This window comes from Phocoena sinus, chromosome 14 (genome assembly GCF_008692025.1).
Source record: "Phocoena sinus isolate mPhoSin1 chromosome 14, mPhoSin1.pri, whole genome shotgun sequence".
Classification (NCBI taxonomy): domain Eukaryota; kingdom Metazoa; phylum Chordata; class Mammalia; order Artiodactyla; family Phocoenidae; genus Phocoena; species Phocoena sinus.
Genome location: NC_045776.1, coordinates 52,373,185 through 52,385,920, shown reverse-complemented (window position 1 = coordinate 52,385,920; position 12,736 = coordinate 52,373,185). Strand labels below are relative to the sequence as shown.

Genomic DNA, 12,736 nt, shown 5'->3' with positions numbered 1-12,736 from the left:
CCAAGGAACAGATCTGATAACATGGTTGCACTCAGCATCCAAAGAACTCCATTACTTTTACAACTCTATTCCTTTTTAAACAATATTATGCTAGCAGGCAAAGACTAGTTTTAAATGGATGCTTAAGAGCATAGTTAAACTAACCATCTGCAGAAACTGTAATAGTAGTAAACATATCTGAACTTCAGCCAAGCTCCAACACTCAACAGACAAAAGACTTGAGGTCAAACGCTGTTAGTCCCTCTTTGTTTTGTTTTTTTATTAAATATCCTAATTTTCTAAAAATAAGCAACTGGAGCTTGTCAACATTTTTAAGGTTGATTACTACAAAACCATTGCAAAGTTAAATGTACAAACCTAGTACATCAGAGACACAGTAATAAATGTATAATCAAATGTACTATTATTGATCACAATTTATTTTAAAGTCATGAAAAGCCAGCAACAGTCAGGCTGGACAAATACTTGATTGTACCCATGTTTCCATGGGATGGGGACAGCAGCACTGAGTTACACAATGAGATCAACACTTAACTTCCTTTCCACCGTCCTGGCAAAATTTTTGTTAGATAATGCAAAGGATGGGCAGCTACTCAATCACTGGTGGTTTGAACCATGCAAAAACAACAAATAATAGAGTAATAGGTGTGCAATAAACATCTGATTGCTGAATCTTGGGCTGAAAAAGACAGGAAGAAAAATTATCACAGAAGGTAATGGTTGAAAGGCATTTCAACTCATAATTTTTAAAAATTAATCCAAGAAATAAGCTTTTTAAAAATGTCTTCCTGTCACTTTTATATAGGGCAGCACAGTCCAAAGGCAATTTTCTCTTTTCTGTTATTTTTTAGGTCGAAAACACAGAGTGGTCTGCGTCTGCCCTCTTTTGTTCCACATGAGGGGAAACATGTAAAACCACCTAAAAATCTTCCTTTAAAGCTCTGGGTTATAGAAATAAATGATCAACAAACAACATTTATCTCACACCTAAGCATAAATAGCTAAAATGAAGATTACTGTTCACTTTCCTCTTCCATTATTTCAATTCTGCGAGGCCCATAGAGTAGAACATAAGCTATATGCCAGTCTCCACCACCAGATAGCCTCAAGATATCCTCTGGTGTCACGATGCTGACCTTATCATCATCAAACTTAATCCATTCATCTAAAGTGCAAAAGAGAAGAATGAAATTAATCTCATATATGATTTTTTCAGAGTTCCATTGCAAAAGAGGTACTGAGTAATTTTATGTACAGTAGTATTCCATCTGCCATACCAACAGTTCTCAAAGAGTGGTCCAGGGACTACTCAGGTTCAAGATCCTTTCAGGGGTTCCATGAAGGTTACAACAATTTTTATAACACTCCTAAAGCATTATTTCCCTTTTCCCCCTCATTCTGTGAAGTGTGCTTTGGAGTTCTCCAGAGGTTACACAATGTGTGATAAAGCAGCAGACTGAAGGCAGAAACAGGAGAATCCAGCTGTCTCCTATTAAGCCTAACAAAACAGACTTAGAAAAATGTAAATCAATATAATTTTTTGCCTTTTTTGTTTTGGAAAAGATTGTAATTTTTATTTTGAAAATGTTATTTATGTTAATATGTAATGACTTCACTACTGTCAGTTTTAAGAGAATTAACTTCTCAGTTTTAATTTCTATTATAGTAAATATTAAGAGAGATAATCCTCATAAACAGAAGCTCTCTGGGATCCTCAATAATTTAAGAATGCAAAAGGAGTTCTGAGATCAAAAAGTTTGAGAACAAATGTGCTAAAAATCTAAACAACTTATCAAAATAGTATGGAACAATTTAAAAAAACAGAATCTTTACCTTGTTTCCTTTTCACCCATGACACATAATGACCTGAAGAGCTAGATCTTCCCTGATGTGTTAGCACTGCTTGTAAGTCATAGTATCCACAATTATTGGAGCCAATGTCTAAAGAAAGATGTAAACCCAATAATATTAGAAATGAACAGATATGTGCTTTCTCAAGCTAAGTAACAAGCAAGAACAACTCAAGTTTAGCCTAGAGAAGTACTACTTTATTGTTAAAATCCAATAAGATACTACTGTCCAATTAAAGGTTCATGAAAGATGTTTTAAGAAGTACGCTACCATTCATAGAACATATATTCACTAAAAAGTGATTTTTTTACTATGTCATACTACAATAAATCATAAGAAACAACTTTTTTTTAAAGCACAGTACCTGAAAAAAACGTGGAAAGACAGTAATTTTACCTTAAAAAAAAAAACTACACACAGTAAAAGTCAACTGAAATGAAGATTTCACTTACCATCAGCAAAAGAAAAGGGTTCATACTTAACTTCTTTTGGGGGACTACTCTTTTTGTCACTCTGAGGGGAAAAAAATTTTAATTTTAAGTTTTCATGATATTGGAAATAAAATTTATATTCTCAATGAGTATCCATCTCCACAAATATTTACTGTCTATAATGCAAATCACCAAGGCAAGACAAAGAAAAAATATGATCTGCCTTACAAATTGCTCAAATGATACAGCTACAGTTAACATAAAACTGTAAACCCAAAAGTCCTACTCTTTAACAACATACAGTCTCATATGTACAGTAGGAGATCCTGATTACAGAACCAACTTCAAACCACTAAACCTAGAGCACACCAGTGAATACAGAGTACAGATAAACACTGCTCTAGGGTAGAAAAAAACCAATTCTGCAACTTTTCCAGAATACTATCAAACCATATAGGTGAAGATAAAAGAAAACCTGCCTCAAAAAAACAGAAGTCGAATTACTGCAATTAATATTATATCTACTAAGCCACGGTCACCTGCCACTTCAGCTCAAATGAACTGAAATATTTAATTCAGCAAATATTTACCTACATTAAGAGGCATTTTTTACAACTTTAGACAAGGGTCTTCAGTGGGAACTCGCTTGCCTCAACCCATTTCAGTGTGTAATATAAAAACAACTAAGCAGGGGCTTCCCTGGTCATGCAGTGGTTAACAATCTGCCTGCCAATGCAGGGGACACAGGTTCGAGCCCTGGTCCAGGAAGATCCCACATGCCGCGGAGCAACTAAGCCCGTGAGCCACAACTACTGAGCCTGCACTCTAGGGTCTGCGATCCACAACTACTGAAGCCCACGCGCCTAGAGCCCATGCTCTGCAGCAAGAGAAGCCACCACGATGAGAAGCCCGCGCACTGCAGAGAAGAGTAGCCCCTGCTCGCCACAACTAGAGAAAGCCCGCGTGCAGCAACAAAGACCCAACACAGCCAAAAATAAATTAAAAAAAAAAACTTACTTAGTCACATGGACACAAAGTTCTTGAAGACTATAATGAAAATGAAGACAATGCAAGCAGTTTAAAAGATAGCTAAAGTGACAAGAAGCCAAAGAATCTTACAACAAAGAAAGGCAATTAGGTCAACCATTCCTTTATATATTTTTAATACCTAGAGCAACCCAAAAAAGGCTATACAAAGAAACACATTAAAAAACATTACACATGGGTTTTCCTGGTGGTGCAGTGGTTGGGAATCCGCCTGCCAATGCAGGGGACATGGTTTTGAGCCCTGGTCCGCGAGGATCCCACATGATGTGGAGCAACTAAGCCCATGTGCCACAACTACTGAGCCTGCGCTCTAGAGCCCACAAGCCACAACTGCTGAGCCTGTGCACCACAACTACTGAAGCGCGAAAGCCGTAGAGCCCACGCTCCACGACAAGAGAGGCCACTGCAGTGAGAAGCCCGCTCACCATAGCAAGGAGTGGCCCCTGCCTGCCGCAACTAGGGGGAGCCTGTGTGCAGCAACAAAGACCCAATGCAGCCAAAAATAAAATAAAACAGATAAATTTTTTAAAAATCAAATTCTTCAAAAAAAATTATACATAAACTAGAATTCTAAAAAATGTTCATGTAACCTACAAGAAGGGAAAACAGAAACAAAAATCAGAACAAACAGCAAATGTAAAATAGATTCAAACACTAACATATTAAGAATTACATGAAATATAAATGGTCTAAATGTACCAATAAAAAGACAGAGGTTAACACAGGATTAAAAAACATGACCCAACTATATGCTGTCTATAAGAAACTACCTTCAAATATAGCATGGGCAAATTTAAAGTAAAAGAATGGAAAAAGGTGTATCATGCAAACATTAATAAAAAGAAAGCAGCAGTGGCAATATAATATCAGATAAAGTAGACTACAGAACAAAGAAAATGACCACAAACCGAGATGGACACTGCATAATAATCAAAGAATCACTCCACCAAGAAGACAGAGCAATCCTAAATGTGTATGCACCAAATAACAGTTACAAAACATGAAAAGCAAAAAGCTAACAGAACTGAATGAATGGAGAAACATACAAATCCACAATTTTAGTTGAAGACTTCACTACTCCTCTTTCAACAACTGACAGAAAAACAGCAAGGTTACAGGAAAAAGCAACAACACCATCAACCAACTGGATCTAATCAACATCACATAATACTCCACTCAACAACAGTAAAATACACATTCTTTTCAAGTGCCCATGGAACATTTACCAAGATAGATCACATCCTGAGCCATAAAGCAAACCTCAACAAATTTAAAGGAATTTAGATCACACGAGGGTGTTTTCTCACCACAATCGACTCAAACTAGAATAAGTAACAAAAAGATAACAGGAAATTTTAATTTGTAAATTAAACAAGACATTTCTAAATGATCCAAGGTCAAAGAGAAGTCTCAAATTTTTTAAAAATACAAGAAACATAATGAAAATGGAAATGCAATACAACAATTTGTAGAACACAATCTGAAAGCACTGCTAAGAGGAAATTTACAACACTAAATGCACACATCAGAAAACAGGAAGTCTGAAATAAAAGATCTAAGTTCCCACACCATATGGACCTAGAAAAAGAGGAGGAAAATAAACCCAAAGCAAGCAGAAAACAAGAAATAATAAGAGTAAAAATCAATAAAATGAGATGCAGAAAAACAGAGAAAAATCAATGAAACGAAATGCTAGTTCTCTGAAAAGAGCAATAAAATTGACAATCCTCTAGCAAGACTGACAAAGAGGAAAAAAAGACACACATTTACAATATCAGGAATGAAACGGGACAGATATCACTACACACCGTGCAAACATCAGAATCATCATCATCCTAGGAACAACTCTGCACGCATAAAATTGACAAGCTAGATGAAATGGATCAATTCCACAAAACGACAAACTACCAAAACATACCCAATATGAAATAAATTTGAATAGCCCATAACTATAAAGTTGAATTTTTAATTTTAAAACTCCTGAAAAAGGGCTTCCCTGGTGGCACAGTGGTTGAGAGTCCACCTGCCGATGCAGGGGACACGGGTGTGTGCCCCAGTCTGGGAAGATCCCACATGCCGCGGAGCAGCTAGGCCCGTGAGCCATGGCTGCTGAGCCTGCGCGTCCGGAGCCTGTGCTCTACAACGGGAGAGGCCACAACAGTGAGAGGCCCGCGTACCACAAAAAAAAAAAAAAAAACTCCTGAAAAAGAACTCTGCAGGCCAAGACTGTCTGACCAAGACAATTCTACCAAACGTTTAAAAGAGAACTAACACCAATTCTACACAATCTCTTTCAAAAAAAATAAGAGGAAAAAAAACAGCTAATAAACCAATTCAGGAGAGTAGAGGATGTAAAATCAATATACAAAAATCAACTGCAATGAATGCAAAAATGAAATTTTTTAAAACTATGCCATTTACAAAAACATCAAAAAGAATAAAATAGTTACAAATAAATTTAACCAAAGTACAAGAAGTGGACTTTCCTGGTGGCTCAGTGGTTAACAATCTGCCTGCCAATGCAGGGGACACGGATTCGAGCCCTAGTCTGGGAAGATCTCACATGCCGCGGAGCAACTAGGCCCATGCGCCACAACTACTGAGCCTGCACTCTGGAGCCCGCGAGCCACAACTACTGAAGCCCACATGCCACAACTACTGAGCCTGTGAGCCACAACTGCTGAAGCCTGCACGCCTAGAGCCCATGCTCCGCAACAAGAAAAGTCACCACAACGAGAAGCCCGCACACCACACAAAGAAGAGCCCCCAGTCACCGCACGCGACCAGAGAAAGCCTGCACCAGCAACAAAGACCCAACACAGCCAAAAAGTAATTAATTTATTTTTTAAAAAAAAAGAAGGGGGTAGGGGGAAAGGAGAGTGGATTTGGCTACAAAGGGATCGTTGTGGTAGAGGAAATGTACTGCATCTAGACTACATCAAAGTCAGTATCCTGGTTGTGATATTGTATTACAGCTTTGCAAGATGTTACCACTAGGAGAAACTGGGTAAAAGGTACTCAGGAACTCTATTATTTCCTATAACTTCATGTGATTCTACAATTATCTCAAAATAAAGTTTAATTTTTTTAAACTTGCTTTTAACACACACACACAGTAACCTGCAGAATTTAATTTTAAAATTTGGTATATAATATCACACTGGAAATATTCCTATTTACCAGGAAATATCTTTTTCCTTTTGAAGAAAACAATCCAACATATAATTCAGCTGTCCCTTCTCTGAATTTAAAATATACAATTTATTAAATATATAAAGTTGCTAAGGTTATAATTTTAACAGTTATAGGTGCTTGTTAAAAGATATGACTTAAGTTGTCACAGTGGGCATAATGAAGCAATATTCGATAACACTAACTCCATTTTAAAAAATGGAGATGCCTTACAAGGAAAATAATAAAATACTCTGAATTTTACAAGGCAAGATTTTACGTGAAGTGCTTTGAGGAAATAAATATTGATATAAAAGGAACATAAGCTGAAGATTTTTATGGGAAAAGAAAATTAAGTTTATTCTACCACGAAGGACCCATTTAGCATAGCTAGAGTTCTTTTTCTTATGCTAAAACACACCTAAAACTTTAAGGGCTTGCACCAATATCTGCAAGATTTGTATATATGCTAAACACAGGTTCATCCATTTTTACTAACAGGTTAACAATATAAAATGAATACTGGACACAGATTAAAGATAAACATATTAAGATTAGAAAATGACCAATAAAAACCTACTGTCTTTGGCTGATGATTTACTTTTTTATCTTCCAGATCCTTGAATTTTGATCGAAAAGAAATCATTTTCTCTTGAAGTTCTGGTGTACACAGTTCGTACACATCCAACATAAGAGGAAATTTAACATCCTATATACAAACCAAAAGGAAAAGGGTAAACAGACTTATAAAGGTAGTTATTTAAAATATTTATCACACTTTTTAAAGTACTGCTTTCATATTCAAATAAAGTTGAAAATAAGAACTGTAAAAATCACGTGGAAATCTATGCATTTGAAAATATGTTTATTTTCAATCTGGTCCTAACTTTTTTTTTTTTTTTTTTTTTTGCGGTACGCAGGCCTCTCACTGTTGTGGCCTCTCCCATTGCGGAGCACAGGCTCCGGACACGCAGGCTCAGTGGCCATGGCTCACAGGCCTAGCCGCTCTGCGGCATGCGGGATCCTCCCAGACCAGGGCACGAACCCGTGTCCCCTGCACCGGCAGGTGGACTCTCAACCAGTGTGCCACCAGGGAAGCCCGTAGTCCTAACTTTAAGATAAAAAATTTTTAACTTTTCCATTAAACATTTTAACCCATGAAACTGACCGCAGAGGAGTTACCAAAAATTTAAACAACAGGGACTTCCCTGGTGGCCCAGTGGTTAAGAATCCACCTCCCAATACAGGGGACACGGGTTCAATCCCTGGTAAGGGAACTAAGATCCCATATGCTACGGAGCAACTAAGCCTGCGTGCTCTAGAGCCCACGCACAACTAGATAGCCCATGTGCCACAACTACTGAGCCCATGTGCTCTGGAGCCCCACACACCACAACTAGAGAGCCCACATGCTGCAATTACTGAGGCTGTGTGCTCTGCAGCCCGTGCGCCACAACTAGAGAGCCCGAGTGCTGCAACTACTGAGCCCACATGCTCTAGGGCCCACGTGCCACTAGAGAGAAGCCCGCATGCTGCAAAGAGCCACAACGAAAGATCCCGCATGCCGCAATGAAGATCCCATGTGCTGCAACTAAGACCCAACGCAGCCAAATAACTTTTTTTTTTAATTTAAACAATAAAAGAAGCATTTCAGAAATACTAGACTAGCAGATACTTCAACTACATTTAACCTGTTCATATGACCCTAAGTATATCTGAAAATGTATTATAAATTTCAGCTCAAGAGGCTAAAATTATATATTCCTCTCCCAAGGATCAGACTCTATGGATGCACAGCAGAGCTACAGTTCAACAAAACAGATAAATCATAAGGTTAGCTCTGACATCAAACGATTACAATTTAAGTATTCCTTGGGCACCAGTAACTTAACACTCTCCTTTCACCTGGAAGAAAGGAACCGCCTAGAATAGAGTGTGTTATATTGCCCCTTACCCCACTCCCGTCCCCAAACCTACTGGACCAGTATCTCTGGAATTGAGGATCTGGTCTAGGGCAATATTTCTGGGGAATGGAGGGCATCCATCAGAATTACCTGGGAATCTTTTGAAAAATGTAAGACCTACTAAGGCCCCACTTAATCAGATGCTTGGTGGCAGTTGAGGGGCAGGCGTGTGTATGATTTAAAATAAAAAGGACAATAGATAATTCCAATATATATTCTTGATTAAGAACCACTTGTCTAATGTTAATAACTTCCCTATTTATAGTATTTTAAAGTGAGTTTATCCCTAAAAGAATAAAGAAACCTATTGTAAGTTATGAATTACCTTCAAAGAATTACAATAATTCATTATAGTAAAGTTCGTTACTAACCTTAAGAACTTTGGCATTCACAGATTCCTTCTCTTTATAAAAAAATCGAACCATCTGAATAGTCAAGTAAGCAGGCAACCGGCTGATCTTGGACTGAGGAGACAAAGTGGAAAGAAATTCTGTAACATACAAATACCACACAAATTTTTAATTTCTCAGTTTAGTAAAAACAAAGACTGGGTAACATTAATTAGCTGGAAACCTTTCTAGTAAATGGAACTGGATTCCAAAACTTACAGATTTGATGTACAAAGCATTTCTTTGCAATGTTGGAGACTGTTTGGTGATTTCTTCCTGAAGTCGCTAAAAAAGAACATAAGTCCAAACATTAAAGAATTTTCTTCTGCAATACAGTTATTTATTTATTTCTTTTAAAAATTATCAGCACTACTAATTAATAGACAACACACAGGACGTCAACGGATTTATACCCCTGAGAAATAATTTGAATGAAGACAATGTGGGAAGGCTTTTAGATATGGTTCAGTTCTTAAAAGGCATCAATTTTTACTGGCATGAACTCCTCAGAATGTAAATAATATTTGAAGTCTTTTAATTATGACCCAAATGCTCAGATTCTGAGAGTTTATACTGTATTTTATACAACCTAAGGAAGCCTTTCATGGTATTCCTCTACTTATGGATCAACAGAATATTCATATTAGACAAAAATTAAGAGAATGCAGATAATCCTTGTTCTTTATGCTTTATTTATCAAAGCCTTCCAGAACAAATCAGTTATTGTTAAATCTGAGAAAAGTCATAACACAGAAAACCTCTGTTAATCTAATAAATGTGGGAAAGCCTTTAGCCATTATATCTTATAACCATCATGTCTGCCATTCCACTCCTTACAGCCTGTGTGACACTGAGCAAGACAGTTATCCCTCTGGGCATCATCTGTAAATGGTGCTAACAGCATTTAACGTGACAGTGCTGTTGTTAGAATTACATGAGTTTGTACATGGAGAAAACTTGGAGAACTATTTGGTATATATTCTATGTTCAACAAGCATGTTATACTTGTATAAAAATTGTTTCAGGTTTGATTTTTTAAAATTACTAATTACAAAAGAAAGCACCATGGAGTAGCTTTTTAACATTTAACCAAGTTTAGCTGGCAACAAAGAGGTAAAGAAATATGGAGCAAAATTACTCAAAACTAAAACGAATGATGATAAGAAATTTAAAAAATTACCAAGACAACAAATACAACATCTCATTAATACATGTTATTAAAGAAAGGATATATGGTACAATGTTACTCATCAGGTAAGCTACATATCATTATCATCAATTCATGATCATCTAGAAGTTCCAGGTATACTTAGTTTTCCTGGAATTTTATAAAATTACGAAGAATACACCCTGGAGAGTCCCTGCCGAAACATTCTATACCACACTCTCCAATTAACATTTACATCATATTTTGATGCCCCAAAACTTGCATCATAATTTTTTATAGGACTTGGGGTGGTAAGCTAGTATCTGTATGCTATTTTTATTTTTACTTTTTTTTTTTAAACATCTTTATTGGAGTATACAATGGTGTGTTAGTTTCTGCTTATAATAAAGTGAATCAGCCATACATATACATATATCCCATATCTCCTCCCTCTTGCATCTCCCTCCCATCCTCCCTATGCCACCCCTCTAGGTGGTCACAAAGCACAGAGCTGATCTCCCTGTGCCGTGTGGCTGCTTCCCACTAGCTATCTATTTTACATTTGGTAGTGTATATGTCCATGCCACTCTCCCACTTCTTCCCAGCTTACCCTTCCCCCTCACCTTGTCCTCAAGTCCATTCTCTACGTCTGCATCTTCATTCCTGTCCTGCCCCTAGGTTCTTCAGAACCATTTTTTTCCCCTTAGATTCCATATATATGTGTTAGCATATGGTATTTGTTTTTCTCTTTCTGACTCACTTCACTCTGTATGACAGATTCTAGGTCCATCCACCTCACTACAAATAACTCAATTTCGGTTCTTTTTATGGCTGAGTAATATTCCATTGTATGTATGTGCCACATCTTCTTTATCCAGTCATCTGTCGATGGACACTTAGGTTGCTTCCGTGTCCTGGCTATTGTAAATAGAGCTGCAATGAACATTGTGGTACATGACCCTTTTTGAATTATGGTTTTCTCAGGGTATATGCCCAGTAGTGAGACTGCTGGGTGGTATGGTAACTCTGTTTTTAGTTTTTTAAGGAACCTCCATATGGTTCTCCATAGTGGCTGTATCAATTTACATTCCCACCAACAGTGCAAGAGGGCTCCCTTTTCTCCACACCCTCTCCAGCATTTATTATTTGTAGATTTTTTGATGATGGGCATTCTGACTTATAATGAGGTGATACCTCATTGTAGCTGTGATTTGCATTTCTCTAATGATTAGTGATGTTGAGCATCCTTTCATGTGTTTGTTGGCAGTCTGTGTATCTTCTTTGGAGAAATGTTTATTTAGGTCTTCTGCCCATTTTTAGATTGGGTTGTTTGTTGTTTTGATATTGAGCTGCATGAGTTGCTTGTATATTTTGGAGATTAATCCTTTGTCAGTTGCTTCATTTGCACATATTTTCTCCCATTCTGAGGGTTGTCTTTTCATCTTATGTTTCCTTTTGCTGTGCAAAAGCTTTTAAGTTTCATTAGTTCCCATTTGTTTTTGTTTTTATTCCCATTTCTCTAGGAGGTGGGTCAAAAAGGATCTTGCTGTGATTTATGTCAGAGTGTTCTGCCTATATTTTCCTCTAAGAGTTTTATAGTGTCTAGCCTTACATTTAGGTTTTTAATCCATTTTGAGTTTATTGTTGTGTATGGTGTTAGGGAGTGTTCTAATTTCATTCTTTTACATGTAGCTGTCCACTTTTCCCAGCACCACTTATTGAAGAGGCTGTCTTTTCTCCATTGTATATTCTTGTCTCTTTATCAAAGATAAGGTGACCATATGTGCTTGCGTTTATCTCTGGGCTTTCTATCCTGTTCCATTGATCTATATTTCTGTTTTTGTGCCAGTACCATCCTGTCTTGATTACTGTAGCTTTGTAGTATAGTCTGAAGTCCAGGAGCCTGATTCCTCCAGCTCCGTTTTTCTTTCTCAAGATTGCTTTGGCTATTTGGCGTCTTTTGTGTTTCCATACAAATTGTGAAACTTTTTGTTCTAGTTCTGTGGAAAATGCCATTGGCAGTTTGACAGGGATTGCACTGAATCTGTAGATTGCTTTGGGTAGTACAGACATTTTCACAATGTTGATTCTTTCAATCCAAGAACATGGTATATCTCTCCATCTGTTAGTATCATCTTTAATTTCTTTCATCAGTGTCTTATACTTTTCTGTGTACAGGTCTTTTGTCTCCTTAGGTAGGTTTATTCCTAGGTATTTTATTCTTTTTGTTGCAATGGTAAATGGGAGTGTTCCCTTAATTTCTCTTTCAGATTTTTCATCATGTGTATAGGAATGCAAGAGATTTCTGTGCATTAATCTTGTATCCTACTACTTTACCAAATTCATTGATTAGTTCTAGTAGTTTTCTGGTAGCATCTTTAGGATTCTCTATGTATAGTATCATGTCTTCTGCAAATAGTGGCAGTTTTACTTCTTCTTTTCCAATTTGGATTCCTCTTATTTCTTTTTCTTCTCTGACTGCTGTGGCTAAAACTCCCAAAACTATGTTGAATAACAGTGGTGAGAGTGGACAACCTTGTCTTGTTCCTGATCTTAAAGGAAATTGTTTCAGTTTTTCACCATTGAGAACGATGTTGGCTGTGGGTTTGTCATATATGATCTTTATTATGTTGAGGTAAGTTCCCTCTATGCCTACTTTCTGAAGGGTTTATATCATAAATGGGTACTGAATTTTGGAGAAAGCTTTTACTGCATCTAGAGAGATGATCATATGGT

At 37.1% G+C, this 12,736-nt stretch overlaps 1 protein-coding gene across 3 annotated transcripts in view; it reads right to left on the bottom strand.

Annotated features, from left to right (window-relative positions):
• Positions 1 to 398: 398 nt before the first annotated feature.
• The window catches only part of USP14 (ubiquitin specific peptidase 14), a 45,329-nt gene continuing 32,991 nt past the window's right edge, over positions 399 to 12,736 (bottom strand). The window contains exons 11-17 of one of the 3 annotated variants that reach the window (XR_004353152.1): positions 9,073 to 9,138; positions 8,836 to 8,928; positions 7,081 to 7,209; positions 3,300 to 3,329; positions 2,304 to 2,364; positions 1,834 to 1,941; positions 399 to 1,165 (exon numbers count right to left, since the gene is read on the bottom strand). Coding sequence is in view for 2 of the 3 variants with exons in the window: in XM_032654390.1 (XP_032510281.1) it covers positions 1,014 to 1,165; positions 1,834 to 1,941; positions 2,304 to 2,364; positions 7,081 to 7,209; positions 8,836 to 8,928; positions 9,073 to 9,138 (609 nt within the window). In the remaining variant the exon portion in view is untranslated. The remainder of the gene's footprint in view (positions 1,166 to 1,833; positions 1,942 to 2,303; positions 2,365 to 3,299; positions 3,330 to 7,080; positions 7,210 to 8,835; positions 8,929 to 9,072; positions 9,139 to 12,736) is intronic. The other 2 variants (XM_032654390.1, XM_032654391.1) reach the window with 2 other exon arrangements.